Source organism: Harpia harpyja, chromosome 3 (genome assembly GCF_026419915.1).
Source record: "Harpia harpyja isolate bHarHar1 chromosome 3, bHarHar1 primary haplotype, whole genome shotgun sequence".
NCBI classification, from domain to species: domain Eukaryota; kingdom Metazoa; phylum Chordata; class Aves; order Accipitriformes; family Accipitridae; genus Harpia; species Harpia harpyja.
In genome coordinates this window covers 69153504-69175982 of record NC_068942.1, presented here as the reverse complement: position 1 = coordinate 69175982, position 22479 = coordinate 69153504, and the positions used below count along the sequence as shown (strand labels likewise).

General features: G+C 45.9%; 1 protein-coding gene across 1 annotated transcript; it reads right to left on the bottom strand.

Annotated features, from left to right (window-relative positions):
* Nucleotides 1–1101: 1101 nt before the first annotated feature.
* On the bottom strand, nucleotides 1102–22270 carry HHIPL1 (HHIP like 1). The gene is made up of 9 exons (XM_052783126.1): nucleotides 21973–22270; nucleotides 16470–17116; nucleotides 14011–14154; nucleotides 13401–13729; nucleotides 11321–11447; nucleotides 10297–10442; nucleotides 7141–7222; nucleotides 5226–5308; nucleotides 1102–2607 (listed from the first exon to the last, which is right to left on the bottom strand). Exons 1-9 carry the CDS (start codon nucleotides 22246–22248, stop codon nucleotides 2006–2008), a joined length of 2436 nt encoding a protein of 811 aa, XP_052639086.1. The 5' UTR covers nucleotides 22249–22270; the 3' UTR covers nucleotides 1102–2005.
* Nucleotides 22271–22479: the final 209 nt, after the last annotated feature.

Sequence of the window (22479 nt, the reverse complement as noted above, 5' to 3'; positions counted from 1 at the left end):
CACTGAGTGACTGCCAGCTGGGGGTTGGTGGCAGTCACCACCAGCAATATGCAAGATTTAGGCAGCCTCTGCTTATGCTCAGGAGGTTCAAATGGGCTAAAGCAGGCGTAGGGTAACCAATAGTTAAATTAGAAAAAGAATACTTAAGTACCCGGAAGATGATGGTGAAATTCCTGTCTAATTGGTCTATGGCAGACATCCTTGAATCACCTCAATTCCTTTAGACTAACTTCTGTTGTGCAGGTCTTTTTTCTACCCAGAAGTTTTTAAGCATAACTACAACCAGGATTCTCCTTAAAATCTCACAGCTAGAACTAGCTGAAATTTGGCTAAGGAGCCAAAAGAAGCGGAAGAGGAATTTGGAAGAAGAAAGATTGTATCTCCACTTTCTGTTTTCTTCCAGGCCACTAGTCCCATCAGCTCAACAGGTGCCAAGTCTTTTAACAGAAGAATTTACAGAGGAATCCCTTGTTCCCTGAACGTTTTGATGTGCCTGGAATGAATTTCTGCAGTTTAAACAAATGTGTTTGCACCTTCACTGCAATGGGAAAAGCCTAATGACAATCTGGTGCCTGATGGTATTTGTAGGTTTTCCAATGACATGAAAGTAGTATTTTGCCGAAGGCATTTTATATGTCTGTTCTCCCCTTTATACTTAATAAGAAGTAGGGAGACAGTGCCGTTTTTCTGATTGTCTGTTTTTGTATAGTGAAGGTGTTCTTTAATATCAAAAAGTATTTAATGGGTATATCAGAAAGTTCAGGAAAAATATTTAAAACTAATTTATTTACCATATACATCAATGGTTTAGGCTTAAGAGGACACTGTCAACTTGAAATTGGGGAATTTAAATAAATATCCACAGTAAGAGCTTTAGATACAAGGTTTTGCTTGTGAACTTTTCTGGATGCACTAGTCGTTTTACGTTTGTTTCATTTTGTCTTTCTCATGTTCTTTTGTGAGCAGCAAGATAAAACCTATCCTGATTATGTCAGGGAAAAAAATAACCAGGCAAAATGCTATCAAGTGCAGAGAGACAACGAAAGGCAAGAACATGTGTCTCCAATCACCACTCAGGTGAAAAACACATTTCAGACAAAATGAGTTTTGCCTTTTTTTAATATCCTTTAAAAAGGGGTAAATATTACAGGATTATTACCCCAGTACATTACCTCTTGTCTAGTCACTCACAACTGGGAAAACTGAACGCAGAAACATGTCGCTTCACAAGGTTTGGGAAAGCAGAGAAGCATGTACCAAGTATCTTCAGGGTTAAGCTGGATAAGGACCCGGTTCCTGTAAAAAAGGCCAGATTTTCTTTTCACTTAGGCTAGTGTAAACTGCAGAAATATTTTCCAGGCAGTATGCTAAGACTTTTTCTAATTTACTTGATTTTGCTTAGACACAGTTATCTTCGATAACCAATAGGCTTATACCAATAAAAGCGTTACAGAAGAATCATTTTCTTTTAAACTAGTGGATGGAAAGTGAAAAAAAAAAAAATCTGTTTTGTATTCTGCAAAGAAAGGCACAGATTTACGCATACTTAGAAACGACCACTCAGAGCTGCAGGTGGCAAAGCAAGCCAAACAACACAAAGCACTTCCATAAGAGCAAAACGTGGTCATTTGGGAATTTATTTTTCAGCAGAACATTGTGAAGCACAGCTGGGGAATGCTGTATTTCAAAGGGGGAAAGGGCAACAGGGTGCGTATCTTTTCTAATCTATAATGGCTGATGTCTGGCATTTTCTTCTTATTAAAAAAACCCTGTACAAATGCAGTCCCTGCCCACGACACGCTCAAGTCACCGCTTCGTTTTACTTTTTCTTTCCCTCCAAGGCAGATGCGTGGGGATGAACACGAAGAAAACCGCACGATTACTTCGAACAGATGCAGCATCCTCAAGGCAGAGCACACCCTCCCCAGCACCGATGCCGGTTTAGAGGGTCGGGCAAGAAAGGGCCGTGCTCCGAGCCCCTCAGCTGCCTTCCCCAGCTCCTCCGTCACCCGCCTGCCACCGCCTCCCGGCTGCACACCACGCCGGCGTCTTCCTCGTGGGAGCAGTTGTGCGTGCCAACGTCAGCGTGGGCGCACTCCAGCAGCGTCTCCTCCTGCCCGGAGCACTGGACGTCATCCAGGAGAATGCGGAGGGAAGTCCCTTCCCCAAATTCTGCCTTCTTGCTGGCCCGCACCGCGTAGGGGAAGCCCAGCTGGCGGCACACTACGGCGGCGGCGGCCGAGCTCCAGCCGTCGTCGCACACCGTGCCCCACTCGCCGTCGATGTAAACCTCCACCCGGCCCCGGCCCCGGCCGCGGCCCCGCTGCTCCATCAGCCGCACGGCGCCGTTCCGCAGCGGCGGGGCCGTGCCGGCGGGTTTCTTCTTCCTGCGCTGCCCTCTCCTCTCTCCTCCCTTCCTGGGCTTGGGGGTCCTGCCCCTCGGCGCTGGCGTGGTGGGCGTCCCGCTTCGGTTCCTCGGCGGCGGGCCTCGGCCCGCCCGGTCCGCAGCCGGCGCGCCGGGGCTCTCGGGGTCTGGCCGGCCTCCCTGGGGGGCCTCGGTCGTGGCCTTCGGCCGGGGACGCGGCGTTGGTGTTTTCACAATAAGCTCTGTTGGGGGAAAATCCCAGGAAACCGTGAGTCTGTCATTCTGCGGGCGATATCTGAAGGCAACTATATGGAACCAGCGCTGAGTTTTGACTACTTAATTCCTGTTGTTGGAATTCGCTTACTTGGGTCTGTTGAGAAGCGACAACGCTCCCGGTGAGCCAATACTTCCTCAGCGAAAAATGTCGGCTGCTTTTAGTTAGCAGAGAGGATTCCAGGGCTTAATGCCAACAAGTAAGCCTCTCCCAAGAAGGAAACTCCAAGCAGTTTATTGGCAAAACTTCAGCCTGGCCACTAAAGGGTGGGCGCTGGTGTTTAAGGGTCAGAAGAGGAGTTCCCCACCATACCCTTCTCCCCTGCTGAAAGCATTTTAAAGACAGGCACTATTTCTGCTCTTCTCTTCATTACTAATGATTGGATTGTTACCAGAGCCAGAGCGCCGGCCTCCCCACTGGGCCAGATGCTTTATTCTGAGGAGCTGAAATCGGGAACATTCAAAATCAATTCTCTGTGGCAACTGGAATGTGCAAAAGGAACAGAGTTGCCAGGACAACACATAAAGCAGGATTTCGGGTTGGGTTTTTTCTTCCTTATGAAAAAAAATAAAAGAGCCTTGAATTCTGAAGAGCTGAAAATTCCTTGCCGTCACAGTTTCCAGGCATTACTGGACTTGCTTATTCACATGTGCTCTATTTTTAGCTTAAAAATAAGTTTTAGCTTGTCAGAAAGAAGCAATTCAGAATTGCTCATGGTAACAATCAACTGAGCTGGGACAGTGTCACAGACATTTGCAAAGACATCAGAACTTTTTGAATTATATCCTAGATTTATCCATTCTCATTCATCATTTGCTTTGTAGTACGGAGATGATAAAATATGACTGTCTTATGTGTACTTAATATCTACTGTCCCCAAAAGACAAACCCTTGCAGCGGTCCAGTTTTTGCAAATAACGCTCTTTGGAAGGGAATTGTATTTATGGCATGAAAATATTTCCCTTCTTTGGAAGCTGAGGTTCTGACGGCAAGAAATAGATGTGAAAGCTTTACCTGTGCACACCTCAGTTGCTAGAGCCTGACCTGGCACAGCACTTAAAAATCCTGGAATTCATGTGTAGGACTGCATGAAAGCCAGTGGTCACCTGGGAGTGCTTTTCACCTCACTGAATCAAGTTGTTATTATATATTACTCGTTGTCAAGCTATTTGTTAAATACACTTCCAACAAATGCACGCATCCTGCTAATGCAAGCCGCATGCATTGGCAATTCTGTTACATTCACACTAAACACTAACCAAAACAGCAAAACATTTACAGCTACACGTCCTTGTTTGCATGCTTCTGAATCGAAATTTTCATGTTTGGTTTTACCTAAAAGTGAATTTAGTTCTTGAGACACGTAGCAGAATCTCTCCCACCATTTCTAAGTTTTAATTTATGATGAAAACTACCTTGTAAACAAACCCAAAGATTTAGTTATATGTATAGTTGAAAACTCTGAACTTTGGACTTGCATGGAGAATAATGCATAAGCAGAAACGGAGACAAAACTGGTTGAACACGAACCAAGTTACTAATGTTTGGAAACTGCGTGCACAGCTTGCAAAGGAGAATGTTTCTTAAGACCTGCTGAGTGCTGAGGCATGTCAACAGTTAATAATTAGCCTTAGATCTTGCTCCACGTTAAAGACTCAATCTTGCAAGGTGCTGAGTGCCCTCATTCCTCCCTGAAGTCAAAGCTGTAGGAACTGTCAGTGACTCAAATGCAGTGTAACATGATTAATGTAATGAAAAATTAAATGAAAGTATTCTGACATTAGAGTCAGTAATATTAACGTCATGAAAAAGTTGGTAGAGTACTGCTTAGGTACTGACACGTGTAAGCAAAATGCACAGAGGAAAAGAAAGGTGATGCTGCCTAATCTAATTTTGAGATCCTAATGGTGTATTTAGGTTTTTGCACTTAAGGTAAGTAGTACTTGGCTTGCTGCAGATTGAGCTACATCGTTGACTACTCCAGCTTTAGCAGTACAATACTTCATTCAGTATGAAGCAATCAAAAAGCCCTGAAGGGTTTGGATAAGCCAAAAGGTCACCTGAATGGCTGATCACACCGATTCTTTTGGGAGTGTTTTCTCATCCCACATTCTCTCACTTAAAACTAACAATGACTCAGCCCTCATCTTCCTCAATGAGCTATTTCCCAACCCTTTAGCCATCATATTGTTCAGCTCCTGAAGTGCTCCTCACTACCTGAAGGCACTGCAAAAAATCACTTATCACTGAAAAGCTCCATTGAGCACAGAATCTCAGTACAGAAACAGTTATGGGGAAACCAAGTTGGTGGTAATGAAACAGGTACGATGTAGCACGGAAAAGGGAAAATGTACAAGGGCAGAAACTACAGAGAAGATTTCACACGGCCAGGAGTGGGGAAATATCTTATGCCTTATTTGAACCAACTCTTCAGATCCAGAACAGCTGGTAAGAATTAATTTTGAGGATACTCTGAAGAGTAAAGTTCTGGGTGGTCTCCACACATATGGAGATAGTGTGAGCCTGGAGTTTGTATTTACTGCCAGCTAACATGCACCAATAATAAACAGCAATAGTGACACTTACTCTCCTTTGGCACAAACTGGATGCGCTTGCTTTTTACTTTCACTGGCGACGGCTCAACTCCGCATTTTCCTGGTGGTGCTCTCCTGCAAAAAAAGGGACACATACAGTGCACAATTAATTCCTTTCCCCTGGCATCATGAGCCTTTGCTTCCCATTGTTTTTCTATGAATGTAATGCTCATTGGAAAAAAAAAAAAGTCTGTTTAAATGATCCAAGTAATCTCTTACAGTAGAAAACATAATTAAACAAACATATCTCCGTTGATCAAAGCCCAAACATTCACGAGGCAGTGGAGTCCTCTGGCTGTGTTTTCATTTGCCATTGCTGAATCCATTAAGGAAATAAAACATTGGCAGGTTCAAGCATTACAGAAACTGAAAATAAAAATTACAAAACTAGACAGTATATGTTGAACATCTGGCATAAAGGTTATGTGTACGTAAGTTTTCAGGCTGTCTTCAGAGAGGCAAAGTAACACACTGTTATTCATACAGAAAGCCCAAACAAAAGACTAACTACTACAAAAGTAGTACCAAAAATGCCTTAGTTTCAAACAAGAGCTCTAAGTGTCTCCTACAGAGGCTCCCTCTTAGTATGGCACATTATTTTGACACAAATTTGTTTGCCATGGAGGTATATCTCATTTCTGAGAAGTTACATCCAGTTCATCATCACTTTTTCCTGTGACGCCTGTCTTGTTAATCTGCACACTTCTTCAGAGGTTTTCAAACTGATTCAAAAATGCATGATGTTTGCATTTGGAGGGTATAACTCCTTTGTAATTAGGATTGTCTGCATTTGCATTTCTGTGGAAGGCAAAGAACTTCTCTCTCAACTACAGACACAGGGATGTTCCCTACTTTCATTAATTTTCCTGTGAGTTTCTTCTGTACTCTACACAGGAAACTTCTTTTTAAACTTAAACCTAAGACTTGCTTTTGACTTCTGCTTGCTTTATTTTTGCAAAGGTTGCGTAATACCAGCCTCTTAATACACAGTTTACAGGAACTCTTCCACTGTGTTAGATAATGGAAAATGCTCCTGACAGAGGAGAACCGGAGGAAAACACGTGGCAGCTCTGGGGGCTGTTTAACTTTGGGGTCCGGTTCCAACATAAAACCAGACAAGTGGTCTGGTTCAAAATGCTCAGATAGCTAAAGCTGTAAATTTAATCCGTTTAAAAAAAAAAAAAGCTACAAAAGCCTCACTCTACATGTCTGGCTGAAAGTAGTCTGGCATTTAGCCAATAGCAGTAATGCTTAAAAACCAGGAAGATGGAAAAAACAGCTATAAGTCTTCCTATAAAACACAGCTATTCCCCGCCTTGCCCAGTCTCAGATACATGCACGTGGGATCCAGAAGGTGTAATAATGGTCTCATTTCCTTGTCCAAGCCATTTTCCTCTTTAAAACACAAAAAACCCCGTACTTTTTGACATTCATTTCTGGTTTGCCCGAGGAAGCACTGCAGGTCATGCTGGGTCAGCTTCGGCTGCAGCTGCCTGGGCACAGGGCTCTTACAGGAGATGCAGCCGGCTACAAGGGATGGAGAGGAACTGAGAATAAACACCTTGAGAAAAAGTGCCTCCTTCTGGGCAGGAATCTAGAGAAACTTTGTTCAAGAAAGACAAGCCACCCATAAAATACTCCTTTAGCTTTCTGGAACAAATCTCCCAAGCCACATAACACCAACAGGCCCCATAACAAACAAATTGGTTATCACCAGGCAGCGTAGACTCTGACGACTGTGGGAGAAAAGCAGACCCACAATGGGTTACTCCAGACTTCCCTTGATCAAGCTCCACAGAAGGGCCCAGCGTGGGAGAAGAGCTAGTTAGTCAGTCAGCATCATTCATCACATCCACACCCGGACACAGTGCACCACGCTTAGGCTTTGCAACAGGAACATCTCATACCTTGAGGTGTCCACCACTTTGTACACCACTCCATGGGGAGCTGTGGCACTTGGTACGCCGGTAGACATGAAGTAAAGTTCCCCTGGGAAAAAAACAAAACACAGCCATGAAAACTCTCTGTGGAGCTCCTGTCCTGTACAGCACAAGGGCGTTAACTCTGCATCACAGGTCAGAGAGCACCAGGAAACCCAGGACTGACATAGAGATCTGGTTATGGGAGGAAAAAATGCAGGTTTGGGTTTGGGTTTGGGTTTGTAAGGAGCATTCATCTGCAGTCCAATGGCATAAAATACTCTTAGTGAGTGGGAGCTTTTACATATTGTCATGAAATACTCTTGACAAATTTCCACTGCATGTTCAGCTGCCCAGACTTTAGCTGTCATCTTGTCTGATCTGTGTCCTTTAACTTCACTAACGCAAAACAGTCAAACCCTGAAACAAAATGAAAGGAAATTAAGACTGTTCACACCATCTTTTGCTCTTTTGGATGAAGCACTCGTTCGGGGTGAATTACAGAACAAGATTTTGCTTTTGCTTTCTCTAGCACACTCACAAAGTGAGTGAGAAAGGCATTGGGATTCTCTGTCAGGCCACATAGGAAAGGGCTCGACCTTCAGCCAGACAATTTCCATCACCATGTATTTGACGTATTTTCTCTTAACTGCATTTCCATCCTCCTCCTGTTGTGCAGGGGAGGCCAGGATAAGCAGTCCGTCCAGCCCTCTCCTTTCTCTTTTGCCAGCTCAAATGCTTGAGTGGTGCAATGAAAAGGATCAGAGAGCTGATCTGGATGGAAAAATAAATTTGCAGTATTTCAAAAAGGAAAAAAAAAGGAAGAAAAAGAGACAATGGAGATCTTTTTAATGAGTAAGGCAGATTTCTTTGGGCATCCTATGGGTACCCCAAGGGGAAGAGGGGAAGGGGTGGAGGGGGTCAGAGTGGGCAAAGGAAGGTGCCAGCAGTTGGTCGCAGCTTCTGCTGGCTGCTGAGCCTCCCTCCTCCTCCCTGCTCTCCTGCGCTGCTGCAGGCCAAGCTCCTCCGGATTCTCCCAGGGCAGACACCTCTGGCCACCCCTGGCTGGTTTCTTACTTTTTCTGGTGGGCTCCATTAACCACAGGCCAGAGGCAGCCTTGGTCCAAACAGGGACGGGAAACACCTGACACTGTGTTTTGCAGTGCAGTGATGTGCTTTACATCCCACCCCTCTTCCCTGGAAATTATCAGGTAGAATTGTGGATGCTCAGGCCATGAAGCACGCAGGCTATCACATGTGCACCCCACAGACATAGCGCAGGGCCTGGGATGTTCCTGACACGTTCAGCTGCCAGGGCATGGGCCTGCTGGCTTTATAATGGCTGTGCAATGAGCCAAAAATATAGGTGTCCCCACTGCATGAACACATCCACTGCACCAGCAAAATTAACATTCATCAGAGCAACAACCCCAAAAACCAAACGCTTCTGTGAAGAAAAGCTTGCTAAAATAAACTGTGTGATAAACTTGTAAAAAACCTGATTCCCAGCACACCAAAAAGGTGCAAGAGAAGACTGTTCACTGCAGATAAAGCAACCTCACTACACTGTTATAAGCAGATTTATTTCCATTGTAATAAAGCAAACACAAGGCAAATAACTACCTGAGAACAGACTCCAGCCCAAATTTCCACCCAGCTCTATTATACTTATGCAAAGTACGTGTGAAAAGTGCAGGGCAGAAGGGTGGCAGCGTTTCACCCCCCCCTTCCCACAGACTCTGCCCACAGGCGCAGGACGAGGGAGACACCGCTCCCCACGTGCATGAGCAAGGGCTGCAAGTAACAGCTGGATACTGCATTTGGCAGCCCTCTGAATTGGCATAAAGCTGATTGAAACTAAGTTACTCTGATTTTAGGGTAAGATATCCTTCTTGCCACAGCACTGCAAAACAGCTCTACCTCCCATGAACATTAACCATTAAAGAAAATAGATTTTAACTCAAAAAAAGATAAAATTCCAAAGTCAAACTTTCGATCTAATACTTAATTTGGATGATTTGCATGTACATGATAAAATCTGCATTTATATGATACGCAACGGATGGTGCATTTGTGCAACATCCACACCTGACATAATCTGCAGGAAAAACAGATGTTTAAAAACTGTGCATTCTAGAAGTGGGTGCTTGTGACCACGAGCCAGAACCTCCCCGCAATGGGGCAGAACACAAACTCCTGCATTGCTGAGTCCCACACGAGGCTAAATAACAATGGGGCTAAACATCACAGCGCTCATCCGCTCCCTGTCCCCAGCCAGGGGCTGCATGCTCTGCCTGCCCCGCTGCAGGGCCGGGCAATTAACCATACCCTTGTATGAACAAAGGGCGCAACCACCAGCTTTCACCCCAGGACTCTTTATCTCCTCCTTTTCAAATCGCAGCAGCTCCCTTCTAGAAAGCAAAATGTCTCCAATCTTAAAACACAGCTATGCAAAGCTCCACTGAGACTACATCCTTCAGTTCTATGCAAGGCAAAATCCCAGCTGGCACTAATAAAATATGGACTTAAGCAGCCTTTTGCCAATGCCTCACTCAAGACATAATGTAGGGCTTTCATTCTGCTTCACCTCAAGAGGTACAAATATTCCAGGCCAGGGTGAGCAGGTTCATAAATACTGTTCATTACATCTGCTTCCCTGTATCCATTAATAACGCCCAAAGCCTTCTTGACTAGCCAAGAGCATAGACTTGCTCTCACTTGGGTATCACCTTCTCAGGGCCTGCATTCCCCATGGCATGGCATCGTGAAGAATTAGGTTTGTTTTCTAAGCTGTGCTTTACTGTATGTGCCCCCCGCTGTTCCCCATCCCTCTGGAAAGTAGGTGTGCGGTCAGCAGCACACCCAGCACACCCAGACTCAGTCCTGCAGGGAACTGCCTCTCCAATTACCCCTGCGGGCACTGTGTGGCACGCTGGCCTCAAAATTAGGATTGTAACTTTGGTTTGATATTTGGGAGATGCTGGGAATCTCACCCACTGGCATTTTAAAGACTGAGAGACTCACGCTCTGCCTCCCCACCACTTGCTGCCTCGCAGGAGCCCTCTCTAACCCCTTCTCTGGTGTTTTACTCCGAAGAGAAACCACAAGCATGCCATTCGGTGTGACATAAAGTTAAAAGATTACCTGCTTCATCTTCAGCAAAGGAGATGATGTATTGGTAATAGTTATTGATAAGCCCAGGGAACATGCACGTTTGTCCTGTCCCCATGCAGATTTCACTGTACTGCCACTCTCCAGTAGCATGATCCTCCTTCAGAGACATCAAGCGTCTGCAAGACAAAAGAACACTTGCACAACACAACCAAGGAGACAATTTATGAACATTGATGAGGACACCTGAAAGGATGTTTAATGCTTCCTACCCACACTAGCTGCAATAGGACTGCAGTGCCTCTGAAAAATGACGGATTGTTAATATTAAACAAATCTATGCCCCCGCAACACCTTGTCTTTCAAGGGCAACAGAAGCACATGAAAAAACAATAGTGGAGGGTTTAAGGGATATCAGACTATTTGCGGGGGGACCCTGCCAAAGACGCAGAGCACCTGGCTTCACTGCAGCTCTGTGGCCTCTCTCCTGCACCCAGGACCAGTGCATCAGCTGGGGCAGGCGGTGCAGGGGCTGCGTGCGAGAGGCCTGGGAGATGCAGACACAGCAAAGGCAGAGGGGGTGGGGGGAAAACAAAGCAGTCTCATGCCTGCCTCACCACAGGTTTGAAGCAGACTCACTGCTGGACAATTTTTTTTTTTTTCAATATCTTCAGTGTCTGGAAACATTGCATCAGAGCGTTGGGGGTTTTTTAGGATGTGTTCAAATGCTTTTTTACACCACTTCCAGGACTTTAAATGAACATCATATCATAGCCCCTTTGTTTGTACTGGCACAATATGAATCAGCAACATCAAGGGCTGCTGGAATGCAAACATTGCATTCCTGCACAGCACCATGGAATAAAGGTTATATAAAACATGCCACGTGAGCTCTCTGTAATGAGCAGTCAGGCTTTGCCCAGTACTTGCAACCAGCAAGGAGCAGCATGTCCTCAGTTGTTAGACTGCATGAGCACTTGCAGGCAGGTGTAGTATCGCTGGAGGACTTTGGCTGGGGGTACAGCTTAATGCGTATCTATCTGAAGTATTTACTTACCCACTCATAAAATCACCAAATATGTACAGGCCATTCAAGTTCGGAGACTCACAACCCCGATAGACATAGCCTCCCGTAACAGATTTCCCCATTTGGTGCGGATATGCGTAAATTGGAAGCACATCATCTGCAGGGGAGAAAAGAACTGTGACTTGCCTTGTTTTACACATGATGCAGAATAGCTGTTTAGCTAGATAGTTCTGAGACTAGCAGGATACAATCAGGTTCACTTGAGCATCTTCTAATTAAATGAAGTGCCAATGGAGTAATTTAGTTTGATTTTCACCTTTTCAGAACCATGTTTGATAGCCCTGCCTAGCTGGCGGTTCTAACCAAAGACAAGCTAGCTCAGCGAGACTGGTCAGTGTTTCCCTTGCAATATAAGCTGAATCCCTGATAAGTCTGAGTGCTCTCTATCACCCAGACATCTCACCATCCTCCGGAGCCCTTCTCCTCCTGCCACAAGCCAGCTCTGTTAGAGCCACTTCTGGCCCATTTCCACACAGCCTGGCTGGTTTTGATGTGAATTCGCAGGCTCCTCTTAGAGTCGCTGCACCCATGCAGGAGGTGTTTGTCCAATGCAGCTTTGTTTCGGTGGTGAAAGGGAAAAAAGAGACAGGTAACTCCAGACTGCAGGCACTGATGAAAAGGTATGTCAGATGTCAGCACAAATAGCTTCTGTTTCTCTGAGACAGGGGAGCTTAACCTGAAAGGGCCATCAAATATTTATGATGTGGCACAGGCAAGATGTAGTACTGGCATATTCATTGTAAAATATAAGTTAAAACACAACACAGAGGCAAAACAGAGGGAGATGCCCTGATTTTGAGGGTCTCCATTAGACGCTTCCTCCCCTTTCTTTTGAAACTCCTGGGTCACAGGTATCTTCTTGTGGTAACCACCCCTCCTCATCCTCACAGCCTTTCTCCCTGCCCTTGTAGCAGATGCCTCAAGTAGCAAACCCGGCAGCTCTGCCAGTGAGGAACTTGCACCAGGGTCATTTCATCTAAAGCAGGCGTTTTCTACACTTCAGCTGCACTTATCATTTTAAAGGGGCTGTGACATTTCACTGTTCTAACAAAAGGGTCTCTAAAGGCATCAGAAATTGTTCTGAGTCCCTGGGGACCTCAGTAAAGTGCCTGCCATGAACGCTCATGCAGGCGCTGTCACACAGGAGAGCACTAACCGGGCTCTCTGACAACTGCTTCAGCAAAGGGAGTGCAAAAAATCTGCTCCCTGCTCTTGAAATTTTTATAAAAAACACTTAATCACTACCACTGTAGTTGTAGCTAAGTTAATAAAAGGAAGGAAGTTAAACTAAGTTAATGAAAGGAAGGAAGTTAAACACCACCACATAGCATGTAGAAGCGAAAAAAATCAGAATCTCAGCTAGTGCAAATCAGTGCCAGCCCACTGCCCCCCTGGATCTCTGGGGAGATGCTCCAGCACAAGATGTGGTCCACATCAGACCTTGCAACACAATACACTCTGACTTCACACATGCACTGGAATTTAGCCAGCCAGCAAATACCCTGAATCCAGGTTTGAAAAAAAAAAAAAAAAAAATTAAGGTTTTCCTTTTTGGCATAGCTAAAAGAAACAAAAATACTCTGTACATCCAGTTACCTGCAAAGCAGGCAGTATGCATACTGGTTGACCAGCTTACACAATATGTCTCTTTCTTTTTTTTAAATAAGGACACTACTTGTGAGTTATGGAGAAAAATACAATTGCTCCAAATTTTTCTTTCTTCTGCAGGAAAGCTTATTTTATGTGAAAAAGATGAAATTGTCTCCCTAAATCACAGAATCACCAGGCAATTTGACAAACAACACAGATCGCCTAGAAAAACAACAGCTAGTATGTTTCATTTTGCTCCTAACTCAAAAATGGTAACATTTGGACTTTCAATATTTATTCCCAAGTCAGTTCTCTTCTAGACTAAAACAGTATAGATTTCCATCTCAAAAATGTATGTTTTCCACCAGGCAGCCAAGCTTTGAAGGCAGGAATTAAAAATGATGGTGCAGAAAACTGCACAGTGGGAGACGCAGGCAATTTAGAGAGCACATCTATTTACCCATTGAAGAATTGGCGCAAAGTTTTTTATCGTAACAGCTGAACCCTTCCCTTGCCCTCCAGCCGTAATTTTTCCCTTTCTCGACGATGTCGATTTCTTCGTATTTATTCTGCCCCACGTCTCCGCAGAAGAGCCGCCCTTTCCCTTCCTTGGTGTGAGGTTCACCCCTATCGAAAGAGCAGCGCCACATATTTCTCACTCCGTACGCATAGATTTCAGGGCGAGCCTTAGGGTCATTAAGAAAAGGGTTGTCGGGAGGGATTCGGTACAGAGGCCCGTGGTCGTTGTTGTTCACATCGATCCGCAGCACTTTGCCCAGCAGGGTTGATCTGTATTGGGAGAAGAAAGGAAAGAAAAAAAAAAAAAGAAATAAAACTAGACCTTGGTTAAACATCAGAGATAGGATTTTTGGAAAAGTCTAGGGTTTCATTCTTTCTGTTTTGGAAAAGACAAGTCTTTCAATATCTCTGAAAAAACAACCATTTCAATATGACTTCATTTGCCTCGGGCCACCGAACAGCCTTCAGGTGGCACTGACTTCCCACAACCCGCTGCCCCACAGACACTTGCTGGTGGCTTGGAGCTGCCGTAGGGAAGGGTTCGCTCTTACTTGTTCTGGGCGTTTCCAAAGGTCCCAAAAGGATCCCCAGCCATGCCTCCATCTCCAGTAAATATATAGAGATACCCATCATCTCCAAAGAGCAGTTCTCCTCCGTTATGGTTGGAAGCAGGTTCTTCTATTTCCAGGATCACCCTAAGGAAAAACAGGGAGGAGGCATTACCTGCTGCACAAGCCCTAAGCAAAGGGCAGAGCAACATCACACCAATGTTGCCCTTGACACATGGAAATGGTGACAGAACAGGTTTGATGCAAATTTCTCCATATCCACGTTACTGAATTTTACTTGGGCATAGCTGATTTTCTAACTTTAAATAATTCCAACACATTTTCCAGATTACAGAAATGCCAAATTGTGTAATAAGGAAAATCTGGGAAACCACATAACAGAATATACTTTTAATTAATTGTACTTTTCCTCTGATTGTCCCTTCCTCCTTGCTAAACTTTTTTTTTCTTTTTTTTTTTTTTAAGAAAAAGGCATCTCAGCTTAAATCCGATTGTAAACTGCAAGAGAAAGGACTCCAGTCCATCTGTGCATCTGTACAGCATTTGGCACAATTCTGACAGGCACTTTCAAGGCGAACCTAAAACTTTTCAAACATTAAGTAATAGTTAAATTCTTAAAGAGAGAAGAATCCTTAAATGATAATTACATAGACAGGACTTTACAAGCTTAAAGAGTGGTTAAAAGCAGCCCCACCAACAAATTAACATTTTGACAAAGGTTATTCAAAGCAGTACCAACAACCTCTACCTTAATTTGAAAACCTAACTCTCTCTTACTTTTATCTGTTTATTGTAGGCACCTGGCAACCCTTTTGCAGTAAGGAAAGGGTGAAATATATAAAAGTATAACTTTATAGAAAGGTAAAGCCACAAATACATGCAGTGGATGTTCCCAGGTATAATAATTGAAGTTTATTTTAATCCAGCTTCAAAAAAAGTCCAGATTTCATGCTGACAGTGCCTCTTAATAGCTGCAAAACTAAATGATAATCACTTATACCACCTCATTTTTAGCAAGTTGTTTTCCCTTCTGAAAGTACTGATAGTTTGTGATCAGACTGTAAATTGTGGGAAGGAACGCAACTATGTAATTATTCTGTCACCTGCTGCTAAATGTCACCACCTCCAACATACGGTAACTGTGCACCAACGCACAGACTCCAGGCGGCAGAAGGAGCGAGGGAGGATCCTGTACGGACCCAAAGGTGAATCCTCCTCAACCTCCCAAAGAAGATGGAAGAAAACAAAACACACTGAGCAAAAATCTGCAGGCAAACGACATACGCCTTCCTGCTAAGGCAACGCACACCACATGTCGGCTGAAGTTGCCTCTTGGGCAGCATCTCAGGATGAAGTCAGTGGGAGCCGTGCCTACACAAGCACAACAGGACCACAATTTTGTTTTCTTAAGCTTTGGCCGTACTAACCATCAGCTAAATAAGCACAGAAAATGTTACAAGCATAGAGCCTGAGGATTTTTAAATGAGAGAGCTGGTGGGCCTTGACATCTGCAGGTTTAAGCTCCTGACTTGCTTTCCTGAGGACCACCTTTAAATTCCCCTTACCTGTCATCTACAGTGCTGCTTACACTGAATCGCTGTCATTGCTTTGTAAACCAGCATCCCCTTTCTATCATTACGCTATGTGCATTTTTGAGCTAAAATCATCCACTGCTGAGTATTTGCAAAGCCCTAATATAACCCATGTAACAAAGCAAAATTCTTAAAATTAATAATATTCAAGGGTCTCTTAAACCAGTGGTTCTATTACATGGTTCTGCACCAGGTTATAACTCTATAGACTGTCTCCACAAACAAACCTCTAATTATCTGTGCATATTAATGTGGATCAACTGCAGGATCAGACTCAAACAAATGAAATTTCCAGTCAAAAGGCACTCAGTAATAGCATAGTGGTTTGCATTTTATTTAATTTGTTATTAAATTTGTAATATCACAGGGTTGAGCTGTCATTCAGATAAAGAAATGTGGGGCCAAATCCATCTTTGGTTCAGTATCACTGAGTTTGTTTATACTGATTTTGGAAACCTTTGGCTTTGGAATGAATTTCACTCATGCTTTGCAGAAGTCTATTTTAAAGGGTAATTATCACAATACCAAAAAAGAACCCAACCAAAAAAAAAAAACCCCCAAAACATTAACTGTAAATAATGTTTAATCAATGTTCAGTTAAATCTTCTGACATACCAGAACTGAGAAATGTAAATGTTTTATCCCTGAGCACTTGCAGTTCATCCACGGAGGTCACGCGTGTTGCCTATCTCAATATGCTAGACAAGGACTTGCACTAACATGCTAGCACACTGGCATGCAAGAAGAATATTAAGCTAAATAAGTCTCATTCATTAATAGCCTTTAAAAATGCACAAGCTACGCTCTGAGATCGTAAATACATTTGCCAGAGAAACGTGTGTACAATACCTTTCAGAACCATGGTCCAAAGCATTCATGTCAGCAGGAGAAATTCTGAACTCACTGATTCGGATTCTCTCTTCATAACGAACTTCAATTGAATAGTAGACATACACTTTACCGTTAAATTTGAATTTAGGATGGAAGACAATACCTAGAAAACCTCTCTCATCTCCTTCCCAAGGTGAGGTAAGTACGGCTTCGCTGATGTTCAGAAACGGCTTTTCGAGCCTGGATCGATCGGGGAGGTAGGTCCACACCAGGCCAACCTGCTCCGCAATGAAGAACCTGTGGGTGCCATCGTTGGCGTGCACCATCGCAACGGGATTGCGCAGCCCGTTGGCGACCTCCACGAGGCAGAGCTGGAGACAGCCCTCCGCGTCAGCGGTCACTAACCCCAGGTTTTGGTTAAGGTTCTGGTTAGCCAGCAGGTGGGGAAAGCAGTAGTCTGTGTCCTCCAAGGACAGGTAGTGGCAGAATTTTGCCATGTTGTTCTCCAGTGCAATTAACTCCTGGTCTTCAGACAGATAGCGAAAAATGGAGCGGCATTTTTGCCACACTTGCAGGCAATAGTCTTGGCAAAGTCCTGGTATCGTCCGCACGGGGGTGGAGGGATCCTCGGCGTCGTACAAATGAGCTGCATATGGAGAGCATTCCTAGAGGGAGAGAGAAAAAGCCTCAAGCCATTTCTTGGATCAGATTTGAAACAGCTGAGCAGCAATATTAATTGGAGAAGCTTCACCTTAATTGTAACATATGTTGTGGTTTATTCTGAAGATATATTAACAGAGGAAAAGATTTTAGAAAGCTGGTATATCTCAGCATTCACAGAAATGATCTTCAATGCTCCTAGTGAAAGCTGGCTTCCTCATGCTGTTATTCATTTATTCCAACCGTAGCACTAACTCAAGGAAACCAGCAATGACATGTATCTTGCTACATCACCCGAGTAGACTGTACTGGGGAAAAAGAGACTTTTCTATCTTGGATGCTCTATCTATGAAATAATGAGCAGATTCATCACAGGACAGAAGCGAACCCAAAGAGTTAGCTGAGAAGATTGAGGTCCTGCATCTCCAGGCTGAGGAGGGAATGGGAAAGGTCATCAGGGCCAAAGCCTGCAATTTTCATATCTCATTATCTGATAATCCAGACATGCACCTCAAACACAGATGTGATTTACAGGTTGGAAGGAGCAGGATGAGAAAGTGTAGGAGGAAAGGAGAAGGACACCCATCCTTAGTACCGCACAGTGCACCCAGCCCTGGGATGCTATCACGGCATACACCATCTTCGCTCCGGTCCAGTTGCCTTTGCTGGTGGATCTTTGCCTACAGTTTATATACCTGACTAGAAGTGGTGAAATATATCTCATGATCATGACACCGGTCACCAAGTTCTGCGGAGGATGCTCAGGCTACAGGATTTCAGACAGTGAGCACCAAATGGCCATAATCCAGGCAAGGTCCTGGGAGTAGCTGCAGCACAACCCTCGTTTCTGGAAGGTGCAGCCTCGGAAATCTACCTAAAGACTGAATCAAGTTCAAATAGTTCATTGTATTCTGCACTATGAGAACTCTGACAGGCACATTTTCCTTATGTAAAAAGCCAAAGCAATCCAGTAAAACTGTCTGTAAATTACAAACTGACCAAAGTGGCTCAGTTCTGCTTTGCAATGGCTTTTCCTTGAAATAAACGCAAAATATTTTTCAGTTGTAATGCATCTTTCCGACAAGCATCTCAAAAGTGCTCTCCAAATAACGTAACGTGAGTCAGTGGAGGCTCAGTTATTTTCACAGGGCAGATAAATAACTGAGGCGAGAAAGGTAGAAAGAGAAACTATCCTTCTTGAATAAATTCTGCATTTTTTAATTCCTAGATGGCATTTCTTCCAAGCAAAACCAGGTTAGTTAAAAAAAAATACAGGGACCTGTTTCTAAGTCTATAGGGAGCTATTTCTTAATGCAGATTACAGCAGTATTCAATAGCTGAAAAGATATAACATCTGAGATACTGAAGTATTTAAATTAGCTGATAAGTACACACAATATTTAATTTTTATTTTATTTTCCATTACATACCATAATAAACTGAGAGGCCATATAACAGATCATTAGCGTACAATAAGCTTTCCTCCTGGAATGTCAAGCCATTCATTGCAAAATGAAGGTTATTATGCCTTCAAATGAGTAGCAATTAATGTGGTAAAAAGGAGATTGCGCGTGACACAAAACACTGAAATTACACGGGCAGACTGGGTAAGGCACTCAGTTACACGAGGTGTGCCAGGGACAGAAAGAGCCAGAGCGTCTGCCGATGCAGTTGTTATGACTGAAAATTTGGCCTTAGAAGACAAATTGAAATGAGACAGAAAGGGAATTTGAAGGCAGGGCTGGATGGGAGCTCAGTCTGTCGCAGCCTACGGAGGTTTCACATTCAGAGAGAGGAGGCCTACCACCTGAGTACCAGGCTGTATCTGGTTCTCTGAAAGCCTCTTTCAAAGCAAGCAGTGATCTTGTGCATTGTAAAGCAACGTCCTGGCCTCAGCATCAGAATTAAAAATAGCACAGAGTTATGGTTTCCCTGTCCCTTTGCCGCTGCAGGCTGTTCACCCCGGCCTCAGGTGTGTTTGAATAGCAGTTGTGGATGGCTCCTTCACTCCTTACCACCTTCCTGGTGGCATACAGCTATTTACAGTGGCATTACACTGGCGATCATGTACAGAGATCTATCACTAGCCAGACAGTACCCGAGCATGCGTCTAGGGTATTTTCCAGACACATGTGGAATATTTTCCAACTTTTATTCCACAAGAGATGGAGCCTGATGCCTGATCCTGAATTTCCCTGCTTCTGAATCAAATGTTGTGGTCCTTCACCCTTCGCATTGTCTTGTCACATTCACTAACTCAAAACACCAAGAAACTCGACGCCTGGTTACAGCCCAGTATCACTAATAGATCTAAATTCTCATTTCCAAATGACATGGTCTGTTCCTTCATTTTAAACTGTGATGTGGTCCCAAGACCAAGGAAACTAACAGGCAGGCGATCAGTGACTTCAGTAGGGCTGGAACAAGCTCGCACCATGAAAAAAACTCATCAGAAAATAAAACAAGTAACATTAAGACAAGTTAGCCAAATCTATCCCATCTGTTCCAGGAATTCAGTGGCAGCTACTTATCTGAGGAATTGCAACAGTCTGAATGTGGACGAACACCCACATCAAACAACGGCTTATTTACTGCTGCTATCAGGAGGAAGCAACAGGATTCTTCAGGAAACCATCTAACTTTCACGTAATCCCTGACATTCCCTGTCCACCTCCATCTGGAAACTCAAGCCTTTAAGCAAGCTGTTCCCCGAGAAGCAGAACGAGGCATCTGCTCTCCCACAGTTTGAGTCCTGTATCCCACCGCACAATAATCCACACCCACACACGTCCCCTGAGATCTCCTGCCCCCGTCAAATTCCCCCTGGGTGTTGAGGCTGTGGGGCAGGCAGGGTGATGTCCCACCGCAGCCCTCCTCTCCCCCACAGCCAAAGGCATCCTCTCAGCCTGCTTCTGGGTGGGGGGAGACCCTGTTTTGGGGCTGGGGGATCATGGGCAGCACTGAGGGGAGGATGTTTCTGCTCTTCCACTTGCCCTTCCACAAGGAACAGAAACAGCACCACGTAGCAAATCACCAATTTAAGAGAAGGTAGGGATCCTCACCACAAGTACAAGTTGAGACACTTGTCAAAATAATTTGGTCACATTTGAGAGAAATCACAAATTGTGAGCAGAAAGAGGCAGAAGCGTGCTGAATAAGTCACGGAAACCCACTAATTAATTCAGGTCTAAGATATAAATTGTATATGAAATGAATGAATGGAAGCAGAGTGTTCTGGAGTGTTTGCAAAGCCTGAACTTCCATTTCGTGCTTGTGAGGCCAGAGGTGGTGGTTTGTAGCCGCATCTGGGCTGGTGATGCACTGAGCTCATCAGAACATTTCAGTGAATCATTTTTCCCACATTGAAATATTTCACTGCTTCTGAACAAATTTTCAACGGTTGGGTTTCTGATGTACGCAGGAGACTTACTTAGTCGCTTCCAGAGGCAGAAGAAGTGCTTAGCAGGCACTGCTAACTGGTTTCCTATCTGCAAATGGACTTTTGGACACCACTTGTTTCAGGAATATATTCAAAGGTTTTTTGCTTCCAGTACAACGTGAGAGGAAATAAAAGTCAAATCTCTAGAAGCTGATGTGGAAAAGGGTTGTCTTTCTCTTCACGCTTTCAGGAACACAAGAGGTACCCTGCAAAATGCTAAGAGCAGGATTTCTGAAAAGCCACTTTGATCCCATCTGAGCACAGCAGATGAGACTCCACTGTCTGAATTAATTTAAGATTTACACTTGCACAGCACAGAGCTGCCACTGCTGTGTCTCAGGGGCATTTTCATACATATGAGGCCACCGCTGATGATAGGGTCAGATGCTTTGCTCTGCACAGACTGTGATCATCCTGTTATCATATCTGGCCACAGAACATCAACCCTGAGTGGAAATTTCCCCCGTGCAGAATGGCCACCACAGAGGTTTCTAGGGCACATCCTCGGGCGTTACTCGGCACCCATCATCAGGACTGTTAGCACCTGGCACACGCTAAAAGCATCTCAGGATGCTGTAACCCAGTCCAGAAAAACACCTGATCCCAGGAGCTGGGCATAACAAGGAGCATGTTTTGCGCAGGCAGGTCCCCTCCTGGGGGTCTTCACCAGGTCCAGCGATCTAACCCTGGGAGGGTGAGGGGAGTCTGCAAATTTTAACTGCCCGCATACCCATCTCATAAATTAAAGCAGAGCAACATCCCTATTTCTCTTTCAGACACCTGCTGAAGGACAAGAAGTCCACTGGGACACCTGATGATGGACAGTCGCTCCTGGCGGTGCCTGGGAGCACATGCCTAGGCTGCTGCACTAATCCCTGATCCAGCCATATGTGGGCCAAAGCACCCGTGCCTGGGCGCAGGCACTAATGCCATGGCTGATGCACCTGTGGGGTGGTCCCCGTACCCCTGTCTGGGCAGGGCACTACTGCCACGGCTCGCGCACCCCTGGGTTGTGCAAAGCACCCGTGCCTGTGCTGATGCAGCCCTGCACGGGTGGATGCAGGCATTCCTGGGCTGGCGTGCCCACGTCATGGCTCATGCAGCCCTGTGAGGTCCAAAGTACCTGCGCCTGGACCTGTGCACCCTCCCCGGACCAACGCACCCGTGCCTGGGCTGCGGCATCCATACCTGGGCTTGATGCAGCCCTGCATGGGTGGATGCACCCACACCTGGGCCAAAGCACCGTGACGGGGCTGAAGCGCCCACGCCTGGGCCAGAGCACCCTGCGTGACCAAAGCACGGTGCAGGGGCTGAATCCCCCTGTGCGGCGGAAGCCCCCAGTGCAGCGGGAGCCCCGTGCGGTAGGCGGGCCGGCGGGCCGTGCCGGGCCATACCGGGCCGTGCCGTGCCGTGCCGCCTCACCTGGCAGAGCAGGTCCTGCAGGTGGCCGGCGCAGGCGGCGTAGGTGGGCCCGTCGAGGCGGGCGCTGAGGCGGTAGAAGCGCTGGAGCAGGGCGCGGTCGCGGCGCGGGTCGCAGCAGCCGAAGTCGGCGTAGCGGCGGCAGAAGGCGAGGCCCCGCGGCGGCCGGAACGGCGGCTTGAAGTCCAGGCACTGCGGGTGCGGCCGGGCCGGCCCCGGGGCCAGCGCCGCCGCCAGCAGCAGCGCCAGCGCCGCCCGCGCCCCGCGCAGCCCCCCCATGGCCGCTCCGCGGGCGCGGAGGGCGGCGGCACCGCGCGGCGCTGCTCCCCGGGAGAGCCGGCGGCGCAGGCGGCGGGGGGGGGGGCTGCCGGGCGGCCCGGGTGCGCGGAGGCTCGGCCGGCCCCGCCGCCCCGCTCCCCCCCCCGCCCCGCGGCAGAAGGGGCGCGGAGAGCGGACGCCCTGCGGCGCCCGCCCCGAGCTCCCCCCGCTGCCGCCGCCGCCGCCGAGGTC

Excerpts from the sequence above, each read along its gene's own strand:
- HHIPL1 (XM_052783126.1), bottom strand. The coding sequence starts at position 22,248 with ATGGGGGGGCTGCGCGGGGCGCGGGCGGCGCTGGCGCTGCTGCTGGCG. Across the intron at positions 17,117-21,972 it reads TGCAGGACCTGCTCTGCCAG|GAATGCTCTCCATATGCAGC; the intron begins GTGAGGCGGCAC and ends CTCTCCCTCTAG. Across the intron at positions 11,448-13,400 it reads TTGCGCCAATTCTTCAATGG|ATGATGTGCTTCCAATTTAC; the intron begins GTAAATAGATGT and ends TCTCCCCTGCAG.